Consider the following 25,802-nt stretch of genomic DNA (forward strand, 5'->3'; position numbering starts at 1 on the left):
GTATATTTTCTAGTCTAAAATAAATTATTTTATGTGATACCCAATTGATCATATTATCTATATACTGTTAATACAGTCAAATTGAGCGCTCCACCACCATTCCTTTTCTTCCCTTTTCCGATCTTGCCTGATTTTGACGAGTTGGGCTGAAAAATCAGACGAAAATTGGAAAATCGGATATGTTTAAGCTTCGGGACCATAGATCGCTAGTGATGTACTAAGGATATATCAAACCTGATGCCTTGGCTGGGATCGCATGCAAAAGGACCGCATGCGATATAGCCAGTTGCGGCGAGAGGGTGGGGGTAGCAGGTACTTTTTACATGGGCCTGAGTCTATTGGGGGATCTGGGTCCTGCTCCCCCCTCCCTCATTGCAGGGAGCTGGACAGCAGAGTGAGAGATTGCAGGCTGAGAGATGGCAGGCTGCCACCGCAGCACAGCCTTTTCCCCCAGCTCAGCGCACACTGCTCTCCCTTCTGCTCCACCCCGCACAAATTACAGTGTTTTTCCCATGAGGGCATAGCCATGCCCTACCAGAGACCACGCTGATGTCCAGTGGCCATGCCCCCTCCATTTTACCAGGGCCCATCCAACCTGTTGCCACCCCTGGTATATCACATGCAATCCTGCCACATGGGAAGCTGTCGGGCAATTCAAGGAGGTCGGCTGTGACTTCACCCCTTGGAGAAGTCGCAGTATTGTAAGGGAGCCTTTTGAGTAGGCATTAATTTCAATTTCCTGCAAGACTTACAGACCAGTCATACAGAGCAATATTACGGGGGGGGGCAGTTCCCAAATCCAGAACAGGGGCATTTCAGAGGCGAACGCTTTGTTCTATGCCAGACAAACAAATTCAACCTACTGTACACAGTGGCGTAACTATAGATTTTGCTCCCCCTGCCAAAAAGTGTGTGGCGCCCCCCCCCCCCCCCCTTCAGGCTCCTCTCCAGCGTGTTTCACGTCACACGCATAGCGGAGAAGCTGAAGCAGGAGAGAGGAAGAGTGACCAGCAGCCACTGCTGATTCCTTTGGCTCTGACACATCCCAGGCCGCCCTAGCACGCCCATCCGACCACCCAACCTGCACACAGTAGCCAATAGCTGGCTCTGTGTACAGTCAATTGAATCAGTGGGGGAATTTGTCATCTCTGCCATGACCCCACCCACGCTGCAGCTGACTCGTTTCCAGTGCTCAGTCAGTGCGCAGCGGCATGCAGCAGCATGTCAGTGCCGGCGCCCACACAGACCCTGCTTTTGCTTGCTCCCCCAAGCGGCTGCTGGGGCTGCCTTTCAGTAGTTACGCCACTGACTGTACATACTCGAATACACATGTACTGTACACTAACATATTTCCCATTTAGTCAATGTCAGTAAATCAAACAACGGTACTTACTTTGCATAGGCCTTTTCCAGCAGTGCGCTCCAGAACTCATTGCGCTGAGAAGACTTGGTGAATACTAACTGGTTGTTAAAGGTTGGTAAGCAGTCATCGATGACCACGTCCACCCAATCTCCATAGCGCCAGAACTGTAAGAGACATTCATCAGATCACTGCAGACTAAAGCAGTTGTGAAGGTTCTGTTCTATTCATAAGTCTATTTCTGTACTTATAGAAATGGAATATAACATTGTGACATCTAAAAATAATTGAATGCTTTCAGATCGGTGTTAATGTGTATCCTCAACAATAATTCCTTTACACATTTCCTCAATATGGGGGATTTTAAGTAATATATTTTTACCTAGAATCGACCTCATTTGGTCTTTGGCATGTGCTCCATGTGAAATTCCCCTTTTTCTTAAGCCTGCATTTCAGGACAATGGAAATATTCTATGTTGGGTCTAGGCAGTGTTTCCAAAGTCCAGTCATCAGGGACCCCTAACAGTGCATGTTTTCCAGATCTCTTAGCCGGTGCACAGGTGTATTCATTATAGGCTGGCCCATTTTAAAGATCTGAAGCGTGCTGGATATTAATCGCCGGGTGATAGCGCATCGCTATAGCTATGGCCCCTACACACGGAGCGATGTAGGGGTATTTTCTAAGCGATCTAGTGAGATCCTATAGAAAAGCCCTCAAATCACCCCGTGTGTAGGCTCCATTAGTGCTTTGTCTTATCAGATTTCTTGGTTGAATGGTAGACAGTCATTAGGTCGACAGGCAGAAGGTTGACATAATCAAAAGGTTCATATGGACAAAGGCTGACATGAGTTTTTTGTTATTTTTTTTTGTTTAAAAAAAGACTTGTTCATACTTTACCATCCAAGTGGGCATAGAGGGAGAAGACAATAGAGGGGACGTGGTACACTTATTATATACGGTGTCCATGTCAACCTATGTCGACAAAAATGTAAAAGCTCATGTCGACCCGTTTCCATGTCGACCTTTTTAACATGTCGTCCTTTTTGCTGCATTGACCAATAGTGGTGACCTAATGACTTTTGACCTAGTGACTGTTGACCATTTAACCCACAGATTGACTATTAACCATTCGACTGCGCCCTGGACTTAAACCTAGTATGAAGGCTCACCAGACGAGGGCAGCTTGGATGGGTTATGGTCCTTTGGTCTACAGCATGTTGGTCAACAAGCATTGGGTCGACAACATTAGGTCGACATGGGTCAAGGTCGACAGGTCATTAGGTTAACACAAGCATTAGGTCGACAGTCAAAAGGTCGCCATTGGGTTTTTCACTGTTTATTGAGCAAACGGGCGATACTTCATGTTCTACCATCCACTAGGGCGTGGTGGTAGAATAAAATAGTGTGCCTGAAGCATCGCGAGTGAAGCGAGGGGATGCGGTGCACTTCAAACGGTGTCCATGTCGACTGTGTAGACATTCCGGTAAAAAAAACTGTGAAATACCCGTGTCAACCTAAACGCATGTCGACCATGTCCCATGTCGACCTAGAACCATGTTGACCTAGTGGTGTCAACCTAATGCTTGTCGACCAACATGATGTAGACCAAATTATCCCAACCCGCTTGGACACAGGTTGGTGGGTCTTTATTTTTGGCCAAAAGGTACAGTATGCTAAGCACCTCAATTTTGCTCTATGTTAAATTGCAGAGTTCATTATAATTATTCTGATTAGCAGAGCTTGGTACTATAGAGTATGCATCAGCATTACTTTCTCTTTCTGGGTTTAACATTAATCAAGATATTGTGATCCACACTTTGGACTTGGTCAGGAGACTCATATGTTGAAGTCATAGGTTGTTGGGACGAAAACAGATGTCTATAAGACCTTAAAAGGCCTGCTTCCAGGCAGCCTGGGGCCAGAAGGGCTACTTCTAGCATAAAGCATGCTTACTATGGGGCGACGGACAGTTGTTCAGGACCTCAGTGCACATTTGACTTGGTGCTTTAGCTCAGTAGCTGTGTATTGCCGTCACCTGATCACATGCACTGTATTTGCCTCCAGGGATGACACATGCCAGATAAAGGGTGCCTCACACTTAAATCTTGGAAGTAGCTTTGAGATGATATTGCTGATATTGATGATATATTAACCAATCAAATGGATGTCTATTATTTTCTAGAATGTACTAAGCTAATGATAGACTGAATCTAAATTGGTTGCTATGAACAACATAACCTCTTACTTTTTAAAAGCTTTAGTAAATTTCCCCCCTTAATGTAAATTAATGAACTGGTACTTATGTAGTAGACGGGAGCCCACTAAGCAATTTGCTTAGTGGGCTATTCTGCGTAGGAAAATCACATTGCATCGCATGGGCCATTTTAAGGGCCGTGCGATGGGATGCGATGCAAAGCGATTTTCCTATGTCATTTATTCACTGCTCTCTTAGCCCCGAGGGATCGCATCGTGCCTCCCGCAAAACTGCATGCGATTTCATAGGGTGTGCGATGCCATTACATTAGCTATACAATAATATCATTGTATGACATACAATGAGGTTTTAGGCACCCCCCCACTATCCACACCACCCCAAAGCATGGCGAGTGCAGCGAGCCCTGTGCTGTGCGGCGGTACGCGTCCTCCAACCTTTTCATACCCCCCACTATCCACGTCGGTGTGGAGTTGACTTTCTATAGTGTGGTGAGCGCAGCGAACCCCGTGAGAGGCCACGGAATACATGTAAAGTAATCCGTGTCCCCTCGCTGCACTCGCCACACTATATAAAATCAAGTCCACGCCGACGTGGATAGTGGGGGTATGAACAGGTCGGAGGACGCGTTCCGCCGACGCTTGCCATGCTTCAGGGTGGCGTGGATAGTGGGGGGCACCTCAAACCTCATTGTATGTCATACAAGTGTATATGTAATGTAATGGCATCGCACCCTATAAAATCGCATGCAATTTTGCGGGAGGTGAGATGCGATGCGATCCCCCGGGGGCCAAGAAAGCAGTGAAAAAATTACATAGGAAAATCGCATCGCATCGCATGGCCCATAAAAAGGCACATGCCTTGCGATTTTCCTAAGTAAGCGTACGTATGCATATTGGACGCCTGACTACTACATAAGTAACAATGAACTAATGGACAACATAGTATAATGTTTTATTCCACCAGGAATTCCCAGTCATGCAAAACAAATAAATAAAAAATTAGTATGAAAATTGCAAAATAAACATTTTTATTCATCACAATGACCTGTAATGGTTGCCATATAGAGATTATGGGAAATATAATCTTTTTTTCACACAACATTTTTTATTTCAATTTATATAACAAATGTGAGCGACGGTGTAATTTATTATCAGATAGTTTGCACATCGCTCACAGAGAGGCTGGCATTCAAAGGGTTAAACATTGGGTCACAACAGTTCTCATTCCTAAATCTATCTAGGTGTTGACCCGTCATGTGGCTACAGGGAGTAAATATGATATGGACGGTACATAACCTCATTCCTTTTATTCTTAGAATATCAACAAACAAACAACAGAAGAACTAGGCCTGTTTTTGTCACCTGAAAGTGGAATATTCCGGCATAGTTTTCTGTGAAATTCTGTTCAGGAGGTATGACGCGAAAGAGTAATTTTTCATTGAGGGTCAAGCAGGCAATGGCAGCCAAAAACCAGCAGTCCCCTGGTGAAGCAAGCAGTACAGGAGAAGGGGGTTACCACATAATGCATGTTTGCCACTGTTACCCCCCCCCCCCCTCCCCCCCAAATGAAGTTGCCCATAGTCTTAGGAATAATTTTCTAAATGCCAATATAGATAATATATGATTTGGGGCGGGATGTTGTAACATCCGCAGCCCTCTATCGCCGGGCATCGCATTATTAATAAAGGCATATGCTGTAACATATGCTGTTATTAACGCAAGGGACAGCTCTTGCAATAAGAGCTGTCCCTTGCAATGCGGTGCCGGCACTGGACTTCCGGATCTTTGACCCGGGAGTCCATCTGTGCATGCGCAGAGTGATGCGCCGGGCATGCTGGGAGGGATCCATGACGGATCCCTCAAACAGCGCTGCGGTAAGAAGCCCATAGGCTTCTGCACAGCGCTGCCACTGCAGAGGAACAATACAGCATACAGAAATGCGGTAAAAACCCTGATAACAGGGTTTTTTCCGCATTTCTGTGTTATGGGGAGACTTAAGGTGCCCACAGACGCATCGATCCTGGCGTGCGTTCTGTGCTTAAATAGCACACATAGCATCGCATCGTATGCCTTGTGCATGCGATGCGATAAAAAGCTAGTACAAAAAGTATGTGCAGCACATACTTTTTGTACTGTGCGATGAGGTGCCGCGGGAGCGCGCACCCCATCGCATAGCATCGCACCGCCGGGATCGGTGCGTGTGTGGGCACCATTAGAGAATCGCCCCCTTGGTATGTTCTAGAGATATGGGTGGAGCACCTTGTTTTGGTTTTGACTCTAATTTCCTAGTCGTGTTTTGGTTTTCCAAAACCACCTTCAAGTGTTTTAGGTTCAGATATAAAATCAGAACCTTGAGTTCTGGATTTCGTGCAAATTGATCAAAACAAATCATACTAACCAATGGATAGGGTGCAATTAAAAGACCAAATTAATGACACTTACCTATCTAATGCCTTCCTACATTAGGCCTGATTCTGGATTGTACACAGTGGCGGCCATCATTGAACCTTTTACCAAAGTCATGTGACTTTGGGCGGGATGCAGCAAGCTGAAATATATGGCCACACCTCTAAAAATGCCTTTTTTTTTCCAGAGGTTTGGCTGCTTAACGCGTTAGATTCCGCGGAATACATTTTAAGTAATATGCGTCTGCTCCCCACGCTTCGCGCTCGCCACGCTATATAAAATCAACTCCATGCCCACTTGGATAGTGGGGATATGAACAGGACCATTTAACATTGAATCCTATGGAAAAATCGCGTCCATTGCATCGCATGCGATTTGGTCGCAATGCGATCAACGTGATTTTTCCGGAAAATCGCATCCATCGCATCTGATTGTATGCCTTAAGTTAAGGCATACAATCAATCGCATCGGGCACCCAGATATTACACAAGTACCCTGACCTGCTCCATGTCTGGGTTGGGCTGGCAGTGTATCTCTTGGCAATGATGACATGGCAAAATGCCAGCCATTCACTCAGACGATCAGAGGATGCTGGTCTTTCCTCCCACATGCCAAGCAGAGATGTACAGTGGGTGCCCACACAGCTAGCCTTTACCCTACCCTGATAATGCAATTTAGATGTATGACATGATCATTGAACAGCAGAAATTATTATGGTAATTCATATTTTTTAAAGGATTTTAATGAATGGACTTCCAGATAAATGAGCTGAAACGTTTAACTATCGTAGGGACATGACTTATCTGCAGGCATCTGACCGGTCCGTCTGTACTGTTGCATGCAGAGCTGGCACTAGGAGAACCGGGCATTGCATATATCACATAACATCACACATGCCTAGAATGTAATCTGAGGCATATGAAACACCACCGGTATTTTGGCAGGAAGGTCTCACACACTTGTCATTCTAGATTCTCGCAGGCAACCTGAGCTACAGCCGCTCAGACCTTGTGACTCAGAATAGGGCGTAACTGGCCGGGTGCCTGGTCACCCCCCCCCCCCCCCGCCACCTGGGCAGACCAGCTCTGACAGCTATTCATTCATCATCTGTTCCACCAGAGAACGCAGGGTGAAAGTGGGAAGCATGAACTATACACGTTACTCACTATCAAAGTGGATAATTCAAATTATATTGGATCTATGGTTAATATCACCTTCCATTAGAAGGCCTGACCAAACCAAATCCAATTACATTTCATTGACTTCATACTACTGCAAACCTCCCAACATTACCCACTTGAGTTTGGTATGAGGGCCCAACAGTCGGGATTCCAATGGTCAGTATACCGACATCGGAATCCCAACCACCGGTACGCCGGTGGTGGGGGGGGGGGGGGGGGGGGCGGTGGCGGTGTGAGTGCAAAGAACACCCATTCGGGCTTGTTGTGCTCGCCACGCTGCGGACTCCTGGCTCTCTACCCTGCTGTTGCAGATCAAAAAGATGGGATGTTGCCCATAGCAACCAATCAGATTCTACTTATTTGTTTAGCACCTTCCCATCTTCGATAGAATTCCCATCTTAGTAAATGTACCCCTAATTGTTTGCTACGGAGTCACTAACACAATGGTCGGCCAATCTGGTGTAGTTCATTCTAACTCACATGGAAGTGATATTGTACATGGAACAAGCAAACAATACTCACAAAACTTTGTTCAGAAACACAGGAGATCAATTTACAATTGTCTAGATGAGTAAAATACTTTAACAACTACAGTACTGCGTACAATACAAAAAGTCTTCCATGAATGTGTACATCAGAGGTGGATGTAGGGGGTCAGGGAGCCCCTAGGCACAACATGATTGGGTGCCAGCACCTGTCAAAAAACGTATACATCATACCATCCAACTGTACCGTTTTAGCCGGTACAGTTTTTTTATGATCTACAGGATCCGAGCTGATTTGCACAGGATCGCACAGCGGGTCGGGTCAGGTGTCAAACAGGTCCGATTTGGACAGTTTTCATCCGATATATCTGGCCGATCCACCGAATCAGATGAAAACAGGCCAAATCGAACCTGTGTATGGGGCCAGTACACCTGTACTAGGGGACAGGGTGGTTCCCACCTGGTACTGCTCAGCCCAGGCTGCAGCAAGTGACCCTTCTGTGGATGGTGTAATTGGACCCACCGGTTAACCCTGATTCTGCATGCTGCAGACCGCTGAATCTCAGGAGTCTGACTCTGACCCACCGGCCGTTGTCACACCTGCCAATTCATTGTGGGCTCTGGTCCCTCTAGACTGGCTGAGAGTGCTATCAAGTCAGTCAAAAACTCCCCGAATTTCACCCGAAAAATGGACAAAAAAACAGGTGGATTTTTATCTATCTATCTCCCTATCTATCGTTCCAGGAGTCTACGGAATAGGTAAGTACAGGTATGGACCTATTTGTTGTTGCACAGATACATCTGAAAACATGATTTATTATGTCACTGTGCATTGGTGTGTGTGTGATAGCGCCCAGTGTCAGCCCTTCAGTTGTAAGCGGAGATGCTTTCGATGTTGCCAGCACACCCAAGCAGTTTATGGCCAGCCGGGATTACTAAGAACAGTAGTACAACATTTACAATACTAGAAGTTATCAGAACTCCACCAGGCAAGGGTGTGGAAAAGCTCTGCTGCTAGCTGTACGTGGTTGGTTTTTTGCATTTTGGGGGGATTAATTGTGGCTGCGCCCATGACACTCCCATAACATGCCCACGAGGTGCATTTTTTTTGTGCTCGCTCCCAGTCACCACACTAGAATGTTCATGGTTGCAAGCCCCACATCTTGTCTTGTGCTGGAGAGCAGGTCCCTCCTCCACCATGGCACAAACTTCCCAATGATATTCAGGAAGTTGTGGCATGCGCATAAGAGTGCTAAGTCTTTGCTTTCACTGTGTGGCGCCATCTTCCTGAAGATATCTCTAGGAAGATGGCACAGTGACCGATGGAGCCACATATTGGCACAAGGTAAGTATTCTATGGGTGTGAGGTGTGTGGTGCCATGCCACAGGTGCTCATGTGTACCACACTCCATACAACCATTAAAATGACCTCTGTAAGAATATAGATTTATATCAGGTAAACTCTATAGCATTGTACCATAAGTACACATTAAAGAGACGTGAGCATGTGTCTTACCTAAGTCCCCTTGACAGATATCCGTCCTGTTGGCTCCTCCTATTATAAACTGGGGATTTTCACAGATTTCCTGCAGGCGACAGAAGTAGCACTCTGTGAATAATACACACAGTAAATGCAATACATATGAGAATTAAAAGGCAAAGATCAAGGAAAACAAGAAACTCACTGCCGGACATAAATATTCAGCAATCCCTGATTGGTTCAAAATGGTGTCATATTCTTACACATACTGTACATAACGGAATGGGATCATTGGATAGACAGTAACTAGGTCGACATCACTAGGTCAACATGCATGAAAGTTGACATGGGTTAGGTCGACATGTCATTAGGTCGACACAAGCATTAGGTTGACATGGGGAATGTTGACAGTCAAAAGGTCGACATGGGGTTTTTCACTTTTTTGTCCTTAATTTCAATACAGTCGACATAGACACAGAAACGTGGCACTGCTGTACTCGCCATGCTTCGGTTACGGTGCCTCGCTACGTTCGGCACACTAATTTATTCTCCCTCTAGCAGAAGTAAAGGCCCATACACACTTGAATAATACAATTCTGATGTCTTTAGCGCAACAAGTGAAATTTCAGCCGGGGTGACACAAAGAATGAACCTTCACCAAAATGGTTCAAGAAATAAACAATGGTAGACAGAAGAACTTGTGCACCCTCGGCGATAAATCACAAAGAATTAATAAACACACTACTTAATAGTAGATGCATACAATCCCCCTTGAATAAACCTTGGGGACAGAAACAACCATAGGGCAAATATTGTTTTAAATTGAACACATAAAGGGTAGTTTATTTTCCACGATGCACTCACACGGATGTCATTTTCAAAAGCATATATCAAAGAGTCTTTTCGTGAAGCCTCATTTGAAATCCACTTTGAACTAGTGCAACACGGTTTGTATATTAAAAACAGAATATTTACTGTACAAACTCAGATGGATAACACCGAAAGCCAAGATCCTCACCCACAACACTGACCATCAGGGTAACAGGCAGGTTCCGGCAGATGGTCACAGTCCTCACATCCAGGAGGGGTCAGATCAGCAACAGGGGCAAGCTTGAGCGCGCTTTTAGGCAATTAAGCCCTTCATCAGAAGCATAGCCACTGATGCTGAGTGGGGCCCTTTTAAACCCTGTACATAATTACTAAAACGTACACAGGACACTGGAAATTCCCCAGACCAGGATGACGTCACTACGTCAGGATGAAGAGGCCATGTCCAATGCGTTTCATCAGAGGTAGGACTGCGTCACGTGTCTACCTGTGATGAAACGAATTGGGTGTGTATGGCAATACGCCTGAAAAAGCCGGATGTGGACTTCTCATTACACAGCATATCCCTTTCAGACTATTATAGGCGCATTAAAAACATACCCACGATAGGGAGGCACAAAGTAGATTTCAGCCACAAATGGGCTGCCATCCTCAACAAAGCATCTTTAGATCTTATGCTATTAGATATTTAAGAAGCCACCAAAGAGTTGTAATTGGCTAAATAAAAATAAATTCGAAACTATGAATTTACAACTTATTTATTGACGACAAATCAGAGAATTTCATGGAGAAACTTAAGATCCAAGTGGATAAGTATCGCAAAGACTCGATCCAGTTCAAGCAGGACAAAATTGTGACTGCAAATAAGGTCTACGCTGAGAATAGGGTGTATGAATGGGTTATCACCCCTCCTCTAGACCACAAGTTAAAAGAATGGGAAGAAGTACAGTAGTATTTAATCTTTCCTCTAGGATACTTTCCACAGAGGAGATTGCCGTCTCTTGTTTGTACCCACTAACCATCATGATACCTTCACGAGTAAAGTAGAGATGATAAATGTAGTCGAGCCTTACGGTCCATACAAACTGGGTGACTATGCCCAGCGTGTATGGACAGTTAGGATCACTATCATCGCTGGGGGGAAAGCTGCTCGCTTTCTTGCGTAGCCTTGACGTATACAAATGCACTTATGTTTGAGATGAGGACAAGCTGATCCTCTCCCAACCTGAGGCCAAAAATGGAATTGCGTTTTACATCAGATACATCAATGGATGTCCTACTTATTTGGACTGGCACACGGAAGGCACTGGAAGCTACTATCACATTGGCGAATAGCTGAGATTGTAATATAAAATGTACCTCCAATATTGATGCCAAAACCATCAGTTACCTCGATGTTCAGATCACTCACTGTGGTAATATTATTTCTACCTCACTGTGGGGGTCATTTTGGTTCACCATGTGCACTGCAGGGGGGGGGGGGGGCAGGGCATATGTAACATGTGTATAGCAAATTAGATTTGGGTGAGTTATTTTGTTTCTGTGCAGGGAAAATACTGACTGCTTTATTTTTACACTGCATTGTAGATATGACTTTGAAGTAAAACCCCACCTAAATCTAATTCTCTCTGCACAAGTAATATCTGCCCCACCTGCAGTGCACATGATTTTGTCCTTCTAAGAAGGAATTTGTCAGAAAGAGTGAACCAAAATAACCCCCTATATAACAAAGAAACAGACAGGAACATGCTTCTTGGTGTTAGTAGCTATCATCCACATGCATCAAAAAAGGGTTTGCCGTTTTCTCAGCTACTCAGAGTAAGACGTATCTGTAGTGATGACGTTAACGTAGAGATCCAGATGAATGAGATGGTGCTGAAATTTGAACAAAGGGGTTAGGATGTACTCATTCAAGCTAAGGAGAAGGCACTATCAATCCCTCGTGAAGATACTCTGGTGAGTTCCCCAAAAAAGCCCTTTCAGAAGCTATCCCATTTGTAAATACATTTTCCACTGCCAGAGCAAAAACCATTGGAATACTAAAAAAGTTTTGGTCGATGGTTAATCAAGATCCTGAAAAATGTAAACATCATGCCCTGCTATAGAAGGGGCACTAACATTTGGGACCAAGTCGTTAAGACTGATATCACTCATCTAGGGAAGGGATCAACCAAACATTTCTTATCCAGGAAGCCAGGTAACTACAAGTGCACAGGCTGCGTGACATGTGGCTTTCTGGAACCTGGGGACTCTTTTGTACACCCGGTTCAGTTCAGCGTTCTAAAATTAAACCGATCCTTACTTGTTCTAGTCGATATGTAGTCTACATCATTCGCTGCCCATACGGGCTACTATGTGTGTGCAAGACTAGTAGAACTTTTAAAGAAAGAATGGCAGCACATGGCTCATCGATCAAGTTGACAATTGAAGGTGCGGCATCGGATGTACTCGCCATGCTTCGGTTACGGTGCCTCGCTACGTTCGGCACACTATCAGAAGTAGAAGTAAAGTAAAGTAGCAGAAGTAAAGGCCCATAAACACTTGAATTATACAATTCTGATGTCTTTAGCGCAACAAGTGAAATTTCAGCCGGGGTGACACAAAGAATGAACCTTCACCACAATGGTTCAAGAAATAAACAATGATATACAGAAAAACTTGTGCACCCTCGGCGATAAATCACAAAGAATTAATTTACACACTACTTAATAGTAGATGCATACAATCCCCCTTGAATAAACCTTGGGGACAGAAACAACCATAGTGCAAATATTGTTTGAACACATGAAGGGTAGTTTATTTTCCACGATGCACTCACGGATGTAATTTTCAGATGCATATATCAAAGAGTCTTTTTGTGAAGCCTCATTCGAAATCCACTTTGATCTAGTGCAACACAGTTGGTATATTAAAAACAGAATATTTATTGTACAAACTCACATGATAAAAAGAATATAAAGCATGTAACCCCTCCTCAGATGGATAACACAGAAAGCCAAGATCCTCACCCACAACACTGACCAGCAGGGTAACAGGCAGGTTCCGGCAGATGGTCACAGTCCTCACATCCAGGAGGGGTCAGATCAGCAACAGGGGCAAGCTTGAGCGCGCTTTTAGGCAATTAAGCCCTTCATCAGAAGCATAGCCACTGATGCTGAGCGGGGCCCTTTTAAACCCCGTACATAATTACTAAAACGTACACAGGACAATGGAAATTCCCCAGACCAGGATGACGTCACTACGTCAGGATGAAGAGGCCATGTCCAATGCGTTTCATCAGAGGTAGGACTTCGTCACGTGTCTACCTGTGATGAAACGAATTGGGTGTGTATGGCAATACGCCTGAAAAAGCCGGATGTGGACTTCTCATTACACAGCATATCCCTTTCAGACTATTATAGGCGCATTAAAAACATACCCACGATAGGGAGGCACAAAGTAGATTTCAGCCACAAATGGGCTGCCATCCTCAACAAAGCATCTTTCGATCTTATGCTATTAGATATTTAAGAAGCCACCAAAGAGTTGTAATTGGCTAAATAAAAATAAATTCGAAACTATGAATTTACAACTTATTTATTGACGACAAATCAGAGAATTTCATGGAGAAACTTAAGATCCAAGTGGATAAGTATTGCAAAGACTCGATCCAGTTCAAGCAGGACAAAATTGTGACTGCAAATAAGGTCTACGCTGAGAATAGGGTGTATGAATGGGCTATCACCCCTCCTCTAGACCACAAGGGCAACTTGGTCACAGACATTATCAGCCGAGAGGCAAACATAATATGGGACAAGGCATCTCCAGTACAGGCAACTCATCTGTAAGTGACACTGAGCAACAGAGTATCTCAAACGCATCATTTTCACAAAAAAACCCTTTAGGGGTGAGCACCAGGGCCAAATTGGAGGCCCTAGGAATCATACCCACAGAGGTCACCAGTGGGAAAGAATTCGAAAAAAAGTTAAAAGAATGGGAAGAAGTACAGTAGTATTTAATCTTTCCTCTAGGATACTTTCCACAGAGGAGATTGCCGTCTCTTGTTTGTACCCACTAACCATCATGATACCTTCACGAGTAAAGTAGAGATGACAAATGTAGTCGAGCCTTACGGTCCAAACAAACTGGGTGACTATGCCCAGCGTGTATGGACAGTTAGGATCACTATCATCGCTGGGGGGAAAGCTGCTCACTTTCTTGCGTAGCCTTGACGTATACAAATGCATTTATGTTTGAGATGAGGACATAAATGGAATTGCGTTTTACATCAGATACATCAATGGATGTCCTACTTATTTGGACTGGCAAACGGAAGGCACTGGAAGCTACTATCACATTGGCGAATAGCTGAGATTGTAATATAAAATGTACCTCCAATATTGATGCCAAAACCATCAGTTACCTCGATGTTCAGATCACTCACTGTGGTAATATTATTTCTACCTCACTGTGGGGGTCACTTTGGTTCACCATGTGCACTGCAGGGGGGGGGGGGGGGGGCAGGGCAGATGTAACATGTGTATGGCAAATTAGATTTGGGTGAGTTATTTTGTTTCTGTGCACAGAAAATACTGACTGCTTTATTTTTACACTGCATTGTAGATATGACTTTGAAGTAAAACCCCACCTAAATCTAACTCTCTCTGCACAAGTAACATCTGCCCCACCTGCAGTGCAAACGATTTTGTCCTTCTAAGAAGGAATTTGTCAGAAAGAGTGAACCAAAATAGCCCCCTATATAACAAAGAAACAGACAGGAACATGCTTCTTGGTGTTAGTAGCTATCATCCACATGCATAAAAAAGGGTTTGCCGTTTTCTCAGCTACTCAGAGTAAGACGTATCTGTAGTGATGACGTTACCATAGAGATCCAGATGAATTAGATGGTGCTGAAATTTGAACAAAGGGGATAGGATCACAATGTACTCATTCAAGCTAAGGCAGTGATTTTCAACCTTTTTACCTTGCGGCACACTAAATAAGATTTTAAAATTGCCAAGGCACACCACGAGATCCCCACAGGGCAAAACACATTGGCCCCCACAGGAAAAAAACAAACCTATTGGCCCCCATGTAAAAAACAATCACACTGGTCCCCACAGGTAACAAAAATAAAGTACATTGACCCTTTACATGAAAAGAAGAGACCAGTAAATAACATTTGAACTGGTGGTGGCTGTAAACTGGTTTGGGCATCTCTAGATCTGGGGGCACACTTGAGAACAGCTCAAGGCACACTAGTGTGCCACGGCACAGTGGTTGAAAAACACTGAGCTAAGGAGAAGGCACGATCAATCCCTTGTGAAGATACTCTGGTGAGTTCCCCAAAAAAGCACTTTCAGAAGCTATCCCATTTGTAAATACATTTTTCACTGCCAGAGCAAAAACCATTGGAATACTAAAAAAATTTTGGTCGATGGTTAATCAAGATCCTGAAAAATGTAAACATCATGCCCTGCTATAGAAGGGGCACTAACATTTGGGACCAAGTCGTTAAGACTGATATCACCCATCTAGGGAAGGGATCAACCAAACATTTCTTATCCAAGGAAGCCAGGTAACTACAAGTGCACAGGCTGCGTGACCTGTTGCTATCTGGAACCTGGGGACTCTTTTGTACACCCGGTTCAGTTCAGCGTTCTAAAATTAAACCGATCCTTACTTGTTCTAGTCGATATGTAGTCTACATCATTCGCTGCCCATACGGGCTACTATGTGTGGGCAAGACTAGTAGAACTTTTAAAGAAAGAATGGCAGCACATGGCTCATCGATCAAGTGGACAATTGAAGGTGCGGCATCAGACCAACTGGACCAACTGGTGGCCGCCATTTTCATGACTATAAACATCCTCTACCCACACTAAGTATAAAATGATTGACCAGATTCGTTTCTGTTTCATTAGGTGATGGTTACTTCTTTGTCATTGCCATAAACTTGTCTTTTATTTCCTAGACAACGCTCCCAGAGGAACGTGCTGGCGGTGGCTGATGACATCAAACTGTTGCGCTGCTGATAGATAGGTGACGCTGGTGCCTTGCATGGGTGTTCTTCTATTTAGGCAAGCATGTTTGTATCATTTTTTTGTCTTTGATAATGGTATTAAATTACCGAAATGTTAGCACCTTTCTTGTTGGTGTGGTCTGCAATTCTTTTGCTGTAAAGTCCTACGAGTGCCGCCTCACTTACCCCGGTACTATCTGCTCTGTACTTACCCCTTGGAGGGCACCTAGGCAGCTGAGTGGACGATTGGCGGACCCCCTACTGTGTGTGTGTGTATTATATATATCTATCTATCACATACACAGGTCCGACTTGGGCCGATTTAATCCGATTTCGATGAATCGGGCCGATAGATTGGATGAAAATGGCCCAAATCAGAGGTGTTTCAGATATGATCAGATCTGATTAGCTTTCCCGTGCACATTGGATTGGACCCTGTAGATCATACAGGCAGCACATATAATCTATCTGAATCAGATCATCAGTGGAGTGGCACATCGCGGGTGCCTTTTAGTATCAAGGGAAAGCGCAACCGAGGCTGGCGCTATCACTGGCAATATGGCTGTGTCATTGAGCCAGATTCTCTAAGCTTCAAAAGTGATAAAATGGGGAGGGATAAACAGCCAGCCAATCAGCTCCTACCTGCCATGCCCCAGACTGTGTTTGAAAAGTGTCAGGCAGGAGCTGATTGGCTGGCTGTTTATCACAGTCTATTTGATCACTTTTGAAGCTTTGAGAATCTAGCCTATTATCTGCTGAGATCACAGTGACCCAATGAGAGACCGATCGCATGTAATGAGCATCGTTCTATAGTCATTATAGCTGCAGTGCTACCCGGCAGGACCTGTAATGGTACTGTGGATAACTATTCACAGGTTGCCGCATTCTGACACTTATTGGACAAGTATAAACTAAATATATCCACGGCTGTTGTTTTTTCTTTAGTTGTAATGCAAAAATTACCTACTGACAGTGACAACGCATTGGTGGACAGTTAGTTAACCATGGACAGAGATAAATGGGATACATTGCTCACAGCAACTAAACATTTTTTGGTACTTGTTTCCTAGCACGGCCACAAATCTTATGGATCGTGTACCTTTAGTTAAGGTACACGATCCATACGATGGACCCGATTTCCTTTGAAATCAGGTCCATTTGGCCGGCTAGGACAAAATATCGGGGGCATCGCGTCGGTCGGGACCGTTAACAATGGTCCCGACGCGACCGACGCGATGCCCGCGATTTCCCCATAGGCTTCAATGTTAACAAATATTTTAACATTGAAATCGTGTCGGGAAAGGTAAAATATCGGGGGCATCGCGTCGGTCGGGACCATTAACATAGGTCCCGACGCGATGCCCCCGATTTTTACATAGGCTTCAACGTTAAAAGATTTTTTAACATTGAAATCCTGAAAAAATGTGAAAAATGTGAAATGGGCCAATATGACCCATTTCACATTTTAGATGTCCCCGTCGTCACCCCACGATAGACGCCAACCCGAAGCGTGGCGAGCGCAGCGTGCCCGCGAGGGGACGCGGATACCTTCACAGTTATACGCGTCCCCTCGCGGGCTTCACAGGTGTCCGTGGCGACGCGGACACCTGTGAAGTCCGCGAAGGGACGCGTTTACCTGTGAAGGTATCCGCTGCGCTCGCCACGCTTCGGGCTCGGTGGCTCGCTGCGCTCGCCACACTATTCTATTCTCAACTCCACGCCGACGTGGATAGTAGGGGAATGAAAAGGTCGGAGGACGCGCACCGCCGCCCCTCGCGGGCTCGCTGCGCTCGCCACGCTTCGGGTTGGCATCTATCGTGGGGTGGGGTGTACGCCGTGACATTTGGGGGGGTTGGGAATATTTTACATTTAATCCAATGTAAAATCGGGTCCCAGGGACCCGATTTACATTTCATTAAAAAAAAAAAATCGGGTCCAAAATCGGTCGGTCGCGTCGATCGCATCGCATGCGACCAAATCGCATGCGATGCGATCGACCCGATTTTTCCGACACGACCACCCCGATGTAAATCGGTGTGGCCGTGCTAGGAAACAAGTACCCATTTTTTAAACTATTATTTATCTAGCACAGACTGTACAATGCCGGTTAGAAGCAGAACCTTAGCTGTCCGCAAGATTTCATTAATCTCCCCCATTGTTTTAGAATAAATAAATGGATATTATTATTATTAATAATAATAAAACTATGTATATAATTATCATACTTGCCTACTTTTAGAATTTTACGTAGCACCCCATTGAGTGGGCGTGTCATGCTCCACCCAGAGGGCGTGTCTAGTACCATACATGGAGAGATTGTGAAAAAGAGATTGTGAACTTGGCACCTAGAAGCGTGGCTGTGTACTGCTACATCTGAGAGGAAACTTTTAAAATGACTTATATACAAATGTAGAAGAGCTCCAAAGCAGTTAGTAAGAGTTATTATACTTGCTACAGGAAAGTCTGTTACCTGTGGGGACCAGTGTGATTGCTTATCATATGGGGGCCAATAGGTGTGTTTTTTTCCTGTGGGGGCCAATGTGTTTTGCCCTGTGGGGATCTCATGGTGTGCCTTGGCAATTTTAAAATCTTATTTAGTGTGCACAAGGTAAAAACGTGGAAAATCACTGTTCTAGCATATTCTGTAGCATTTTAGAATTAGAAACTCAGTAATATAACAGTCTGGGCTTCAGTACACAGATAGCTAACATGAAACCCTAGCTCCAAGATAATTTACTGTAGGTGTTGACAGACATGCAGCTGACAGCTTGCACCACATTTATCATATTCCTTGGAGGCAATAGAAGGATTGACACAGTAGGTGTACTATATCATCTATTTACTAATTTACCTAACACCTAGAGCCTGATTGACCAATAGCGTGATTAGGCCGCAACCGAGCACGCCAGGCAGGGCTGCCACTTGAAATTGTGGGGCCCGGGACTAAACAGATACACAGGGCCGAACCCCCATAAAAAGATTGGTTATTATATAGAAATATATGTAAAGCAGTTTAATTGCATTATATAAAATAAATGACATACAATAAAATACAAGCTGGTATGTATAGTATTTTTTTTTTTAATGGATAATAAAGGACCATTATCCTGTCAGTTTTGAAGAAAGTCTTTTTGCATGGAGGAGGGAGAGGGGGAGGACTGGAAAGCGGTCTTCCTCCTCAAATTAAACAGCCTTAAGAATCACGAATGCTGAGTAAGCAGTGAGAGAGCATAAACCGCTGATGGGTTCTCCAGGTTACACTTGGAAGGTGTCATGTGATATGGTAATTAGGATGGGCACAAGGCCTATCAGAGCAGGGGGGGGATGTAGACAGGCTAAGAAAAATCACATGCTAGATGTGAAGCTTCCTCTGTCCTGCAAAGCATCTGACCAGGCAGCTGACCAGAGCTGCTGTACAGCAATCTCTAAAAAAAAAAGTATCTTATATGGTCTCTTTATCTTTGCTAAATCTTTCTAAAATCTTTCACCTTCTCTCTCCCCTGTATATTCTTCCTCTTCTGTCCCTCTCCTATCTGTGTGCAGCAGCATTTAGTTCACCAGGAAGTAAATCAAGTGGGAGGTGTAACACAGGGATGCAGTTAAAATCCCAGCGGTCAGGATCCCGGCGTTCAGAATTACGACGCCGGAATCCCGACCGCCGAAATCCCGACACTTTCTCCCTCCGTGGGTGTCCACAACACCCCTGGAGGGAGAATAAATTAGCGTGCCGAGCATAGCGAGGCACCGGGCTCGCTGCGTGGCGAGCGCAGCGAGCCCGCAAGGGGGGGCAATCCACGTCCCCCCCTTGTCGGGATTCCGGTGGTCAGGATTCCGGCATCAGGATTTTGAACGCCGGGATCCCGACCGCCAGGATTTCATACTGAATCCGTAACACACAGACAGACAGAGCCAAGTGTAACACACAGACAGACAGAGCCCAGCAGCTCCATAAGGCTAATTTACGGCATCTTTAATTACTGAATCTATAGTTAAAAGTACAGCAAAGCCCAGCAAATACAGATCTAATAAAATGAAAATATGCACTGCCTAGCCAAAGTCTATGTGGTGTGTCTGAGTGAGAATGTGTGCTCATGCTGCTCACCTTTCTGTGATACTATCACTATACTATTAATCCAGATGTCCAAACACTTGCTGCTGCTTCAGGTACTGGGTCATGAGCATACTGCTGTGCTAAATCTTCTGCTGGGACCGGTGTAGGTGCTTCTGCAACAGCCCTGTTGTTCTGCTCTCATGCAATACACAGGAGGCAGTACATGATAGCTGCCACAGGTGGCGGTGCTGAGCTCACACATGGGCCCTTATTCTGGTTGGTGCGGTCAGAGCCGCACACGGGGCTCCGACCGCACAAACCAAGGGCCGCCCACCAGACGGATCGCCACGGCCGTCCGTATACGGACGGCTGGCGATCCGCATTAAAATGGTGGAGGCTACGCCTCCACCATGGTGGGAGCTGCCCCCTGCATTCGATGGTCGTCGACCATCGAAGGCAGGGCCGCACGCCGCGGCAGCTCCCGCAAGCTGAGACCACACGGACAATCGTCCGTGTGGTAGCTTGTATGGGGGCTGAAAGCTGACATCCGGCGACGTCAGCTTTCCGCCCCCATGTCATGGTAATGAGGGCGTCATGCCCTCATTACCATGCATACGCCCCGCGTTTGCATGGGAACGCCCATGAAACGCGGGGCGTACACATAGGGAAATGAGGGCATGATGCCTCTCACGCCCCTATACGCCCCCTTTGCGGCGGACGAAAGACGTCTGCGGCGAAGGGGGCTGCACATGCGCAGAATGACCTCTGCGCATGTGCAGACCAAAAACATCGGCGGTACGGCCGCACGCGGGCCGTACCGTGCCGATTAGAATAAGGGCCATGGTCTGGACTCTGCGGATCTACATTGACCTGATGACTCATGAGTCCTGCAAAAAGTTCAGTAGTTCAATTAGTTCACTGATTCCTACAGATCCCTGAACTAATCTCTGACTCATACAGCCGTAATGAGACTGTACAGTACCTCTGAGCTACCATGTGTGGCACTGCTGTGCTCAGGCATGTGTATTGTATGTATGGAGCAGAACTGCAGTATGCACTGCCGTGCTGCCTTCATATTAGGTCACGAGCTACACTCCCAATCAGCCACACACACAGTGATGGGTGCTGTATGTTATATACTGTAGCTCTGTTTACTCCACAGGACAAAGATGGATATGTATGAACCTTCATAAAACATAAAGTGGAGCAGTTTCCCCTAGCAGCCGAACGGCTTAGGTCATATTTTAGACTGTGCAAGATAAATGACAGAAGCTGACTGGATAATTTGCAAACTCTTTACTTTACTGACTCTAAGGTCAGTTACATTGGGGCAAAGGGACATGTTAAATACTGTATTTTGAAAGCAGAAAATAATGACAGTATATTACTCTGAATTTGGGAATTTTACTTGCATATTATGGAAGTTAAAATAATAACCAAAATGGGATAAATATTGCAGAGCTAAACAATAAACAGGTCACTATAGTGCCACTTTCGCACTGCCTTAACGTTTTAAAAAAAAGCTGTATTTTAAAGCCGTATTCAAGACAGGTCTGAGCCTTAACATTGCAGTAGATTGCCGTTTTCAATGCCATTTGAATACCATTCACATCAGTCAACCCATTTTGATCCCCTCAACATGTTTCAAGGCAGAATGCAGGGGACAGGTCTGTAGTCTGTTGTTTTTTGCTAAATACAGTTTCAGAGCCATTCTCACTGCATAAAAAACAGCTCTGAGACGTGTAGGACTCTGCATTTAAATGTTTTGAAATATCGGTTATCTTTAACTTGTAAACCAACTCTGGCACTTTCCGTTTGCCTTAAACGTGTTTGAAATGTGAAAAAACGGTAATATACCGTTTTACAAGTGCAATGTGAATAAAGGTAATAAAGGTGCTGTATAATTTACTGCTTTTCTAAAATGGAAAATAATCTGATTTATTAAACCTATCTGATCATTCTAACAAGACTATACTCCTCCAATGAGCTAGTATTAGAAATCCCTGCTCTGCGTGTAATAATGTAGTCTGCTTCATCTAGTTCTAATCACTCCTCTCAGTCTCTGAGTCAGTGATGGAATAATGAACTAGACGAACTGCCGTATATATACTCAAGTGTAGGTCGACCCGAATATAAGCTAGGCACCTAAGTTTAGAACAAAAACTGGGAAAGCTTATTGACTCGAGTGGGACCCTCACTTGAGTATAAGCCGAGACGGGCATTTTCAGCATAAAAAATGTTCTCAAGAAGTAGGCTTATACTCGAATATATATATATATAGCCACGTACTTGCAGCGGCACTCAGGACCAATGAAAAAACACACAGGGGCAGCCCATGTGTGTTTTTTCATTGGTCCTGAGTGCCGCTGCAAGTACGTGGCTGTGTGGGTGACTACAGCGAGTTGTCCCTTTCGGCAGATGGCAACAGGCAAGATATGGTTTCATTATAGCGAGTGCCAGAACTAGGAACTGTATATATATATATATATGGTAATCTTCTGAACTAATCTTTTGGGTGAACTAGATCATAATGAAATAGTCACAAAAATTAACTAGATTTCCCATCACTAGGGGGTAGGCCGCGGCAATGGCGCCAGGACCTCCAGGCAGCCTGGGGGGTCGGGCAGAGCTAGTGCCTATGGCGCAACTACCCGGGGACGCATCAGGGCCGCCCAGATGATACCACTGCCCAGTCCCCGCCATTGCAGACACCGGGCGTGTGGGGGGTGCAGCAGCCTGGCGTGATGGTCAACGCCGTGAGGCAGGCTGTGGCCCCCATAAGGGGCACCACCATATTATATAGTGATGCCGTTAGAGGCAGGGCATGGGGTACTCCTGCCCCAAGCACTGCACGCCCCTCTGGCATTCCCAGACTGGCCAGCGGGGTGGCGCGTGACGGGGTTGTAGGGCTGGTAGTGCAGGCTACTGGGGACGGCCACAACCCTATTGTGGGACCCCCAGTCACTCCTGTCCATCCCCGTGGACTTGCCTCCTGCAGGACCGGCCAGGCGACAATGGCTGCGGAGGACCAGGCTGGTCCCTCCGCGCAGCGCTAAAGGGGGGTCTAGGGTAGTTCCTGAAAATACTTCCCCTCTGTTGGCTGACGCGGTGCAGGGTCCCCTGCCACCTACTTCCGGTGAGGGAGTACAGCAGTTTATGGCCCTTCTGACTTCCTTCATGGACCGCATGTCTGGGCTTTTCCCTACTGGGGCTCTGCCAGCTCCCAACCCTGCCATTTTTCCAGCCCCTGCTGAGCTGCCTGGGGTTACAGCCTCTTCACAGGTGGCTCCCGTAATTGTGTCCCCAACAAGTGCCGTGGCACTGGAGCTCAGGCCTGTTGCCACTTCGGCCTCGCAGGGCGGGCCGGCTCCTCCTCTGGCGGTTGTTCCTGGAATCTCGGCTGTCGAGACCCCTGGCGTGTCCACAGAGATGAGCCTCGTGCCGGCGACTGGCACTTCAGGTTATGAGCCTGGAATGGAGGGGCTAGCCATGCGGGCTATCGCACCCAGGACACTGTGGTGCTATCAGGAAGGATGGCACGAGGGGGAACCGTTTAGGCTGTCTGCCCCTCATGCAGGTAAGACACCTGGTGCGGCCATGGTGGCCTTTGTCTGGAGTTTTTACTCCTTGGGGCATTCTGTTGCCTCAGTACGCAGGATGCTGGCAGGGGTGTCTTTCTTTTCGTCTCTGCACCAGTCCTTTCTGGTGTCCAGGGCATTGCGTGGATGGCTGCGCACCTCGCCTGTGCTCCGACTGCAGGCGACCAATTGATTTGACATTGCTCCCAGCCTTGCTGGGTGCCCTGAGGGACATTCGCTGGCCTGACTATGAGCTCCTGTTGTTCTGAATGGTGTATGCAATGGCTTATCACGGTGCCTTCAGGATCGGGGAGCTGGTGGCGCCGTCAAAGCGAATGCCCTCACCACTGGCCGTGGATGACCTGGTGGTCCATGTGGATTCGGTGCTATGTCACCTGCGACGCTCCAAGACGGACCAGGCTGGTAGAGGGCGGTGGCTGTCGTTGCTCCCGGGCACGGTGGACGGGGTGGGGTGTGCCCTGTGGAGTTGGTTCCGGCCTTCGCACAGGTGCGCCCAGATCTACCGGGTGCATGGTTGATGCATGAAGATGGGTCACCGCTTACTAAGTATCAGGTTTGCCACGTATTGGGGCGGGCGCTGGAGGCCACGAGTCTTGACCTGAAGGAATTTGGGCTGCTACCTCGGTGGCTGCGGAGGGCCGCTCTGATGCAGAGATTCAGTCTCTGGGTCGATGGCGCTCGGCAGCATTCCGTAGGTACATTCGGCCGACTTTATCTGTCACTTTTCACCATGGCCGACTGGACGAATAAGCGCTCGCCAACTTCCCGTGGGGGCCTTGAGGTGTGTTTTCGCATTCGCCTGGGGGTACAATTTGGCTTTAATTACAATGTGGCATGGCGTACCGGTTAGTTTACTCCAAGTGGTGTGTTTTGTGCCTCAAGAGCTGGTCGGCCATGGTTTTCCCATCATCTCTCTTTCTAACATGTTTTTGTGCTTGAGTGCAGTATGAAAGGATGTCGACAGATTACTAACCTCTTGTATGCATATTTTCAGGTCGACAGGACGTAAAGTCCGTGTTGATGATGGGCCATTCCTTTGTGTATTGGGCCTCACAGGCGAACATTGCCTCTGATGTATGTGTGTCTCCACAGGCTGGGGATGTTAGGTGGCTGGGTGTAAGGGGGATGATGTGGAGTGGACTGCAGACTGGGCTGATTCGAGCCCTGAGGATGTTTGGGGTCCCGGAGGTCATTATATTCCACCTGGGTGTAAATGACTTAAGGCGGGGATCCGCCTTGGAGCTGGCGCTTCGTGATTGTCCGGGACCTACACATCATTGCCCAGTGTTTGCCAACATGTAGGTTGGTGTGGTCCTCCATGATATCTAGGAGAGTGTGGAGGAATGCTAGATCTTGCCCCCGCCTGGAGCGTTCGTGGAAGAAAGTGAACACTGCAGTTGAGAGATACCTGCTGACCAATTGCGGGGGCGTCATTCGCCATGACGCCATCGGCTTTCAGCGACCTGAGCTATATAGAAGTGATGGTGTTCATTTGAGCCCGGAGGGCGTGACTCTGTTTTTGGGCGATGTTTTTGACTGGTTGGGTACACAGTGCTGAGCGTTTTTACTTAGGTGGTGGCGGTGCTGCGGCTTAGGGCCTAGCTGTGGCGGTAAAGAACGGTCATCCTTGTAAGATCTGTGTGTTTGTGTAGATAGTGGGGTGCACTCTCCCTTGACATCGATTGTCATGGGCCTTTCTTCTGTCCGGGGAATGGCCACACCACCTGCCTGGGTGGATGACCAGGGAGAGTGATCACCAGCGATGGTGTGTATGTGTATTCATCTTTAAACTCCACTTTCCTATAGTGACCGTTCTTTAGTGCCGCCACCATTTATAGTTATAGTTATTTTTCTAAATAAATTTGACATTCATTTTGGAACGCCAGCACTTTGTGTCCGTGTCTTTTTTATTAGATAAGTTAGTTGATTAAGGTTAAGTTAAGGTTTAGTGTGTGATTTGTAAAGTGTGGACCTGGGGATACCCAATGGCGAGTTTAAGAATCACGAATGCTGAGTAAGCAGTGAGAGCATAAACAGTTGATGGGTTCTCCAGGTTACACTTGGAAGTTGTCATGTAATATGGTAATTAGGATGGGCACAAGGCCTATCAGAGCAGGGGGAGGGTTGTAGACAGGGTAAGAAAAATCACATGCTAGATGTAAAGCTTCCTCTGTCCTGCAAAGCCCCACCCACCCT

At 46.2% G+C, this 25,802-nt stretch overlaps 1 protein-coding gene across 1 annotated transcript in view; it reads right to left on the bottom strand.

Annotated features, from left to right (window-relative positions):
* Positions 1 to 25,802, bottom strand: part of CAPN3 (calpain 3) — a 93,572-nt gene that overhangs the window by 62,928 nt on the left and 4,842 nt on the right. Inside the window, exons 2-4 of the mRNA XM_083166924.1 lie at positions 9,164 to 9,233; positions 4,938 to 5,056; positions 1,394 to 1,527 (exon numbers count right to left, since the gene is read on the bottom strand). Of these exons, the coding sequence (XP_083023050.1) occupies positions 1,394 to 1,527; positions 4,938 to 5,056; positions 9,164 to 9,233 (323 nt within the window). The remainder of the gene's footprint in view (positions 1 to 1,393; positions 1,528 to 4,937; positions 5,057 to 9,163; positions 9,234 to 25,802) is intronic.

The sequence above is a fragment of the Crinia signifera genome, chromosome 12, assembly GCF_055691185.1.
Source record: "Crinia signifera chromosome 12, ASM5569118v1, whole genome shotgun sequence".
NCBI lineage: Eukaryota > Metazoa > Chordata > Amphibia > Anura > Myobatrachidae > Crinia > Crinia signifera.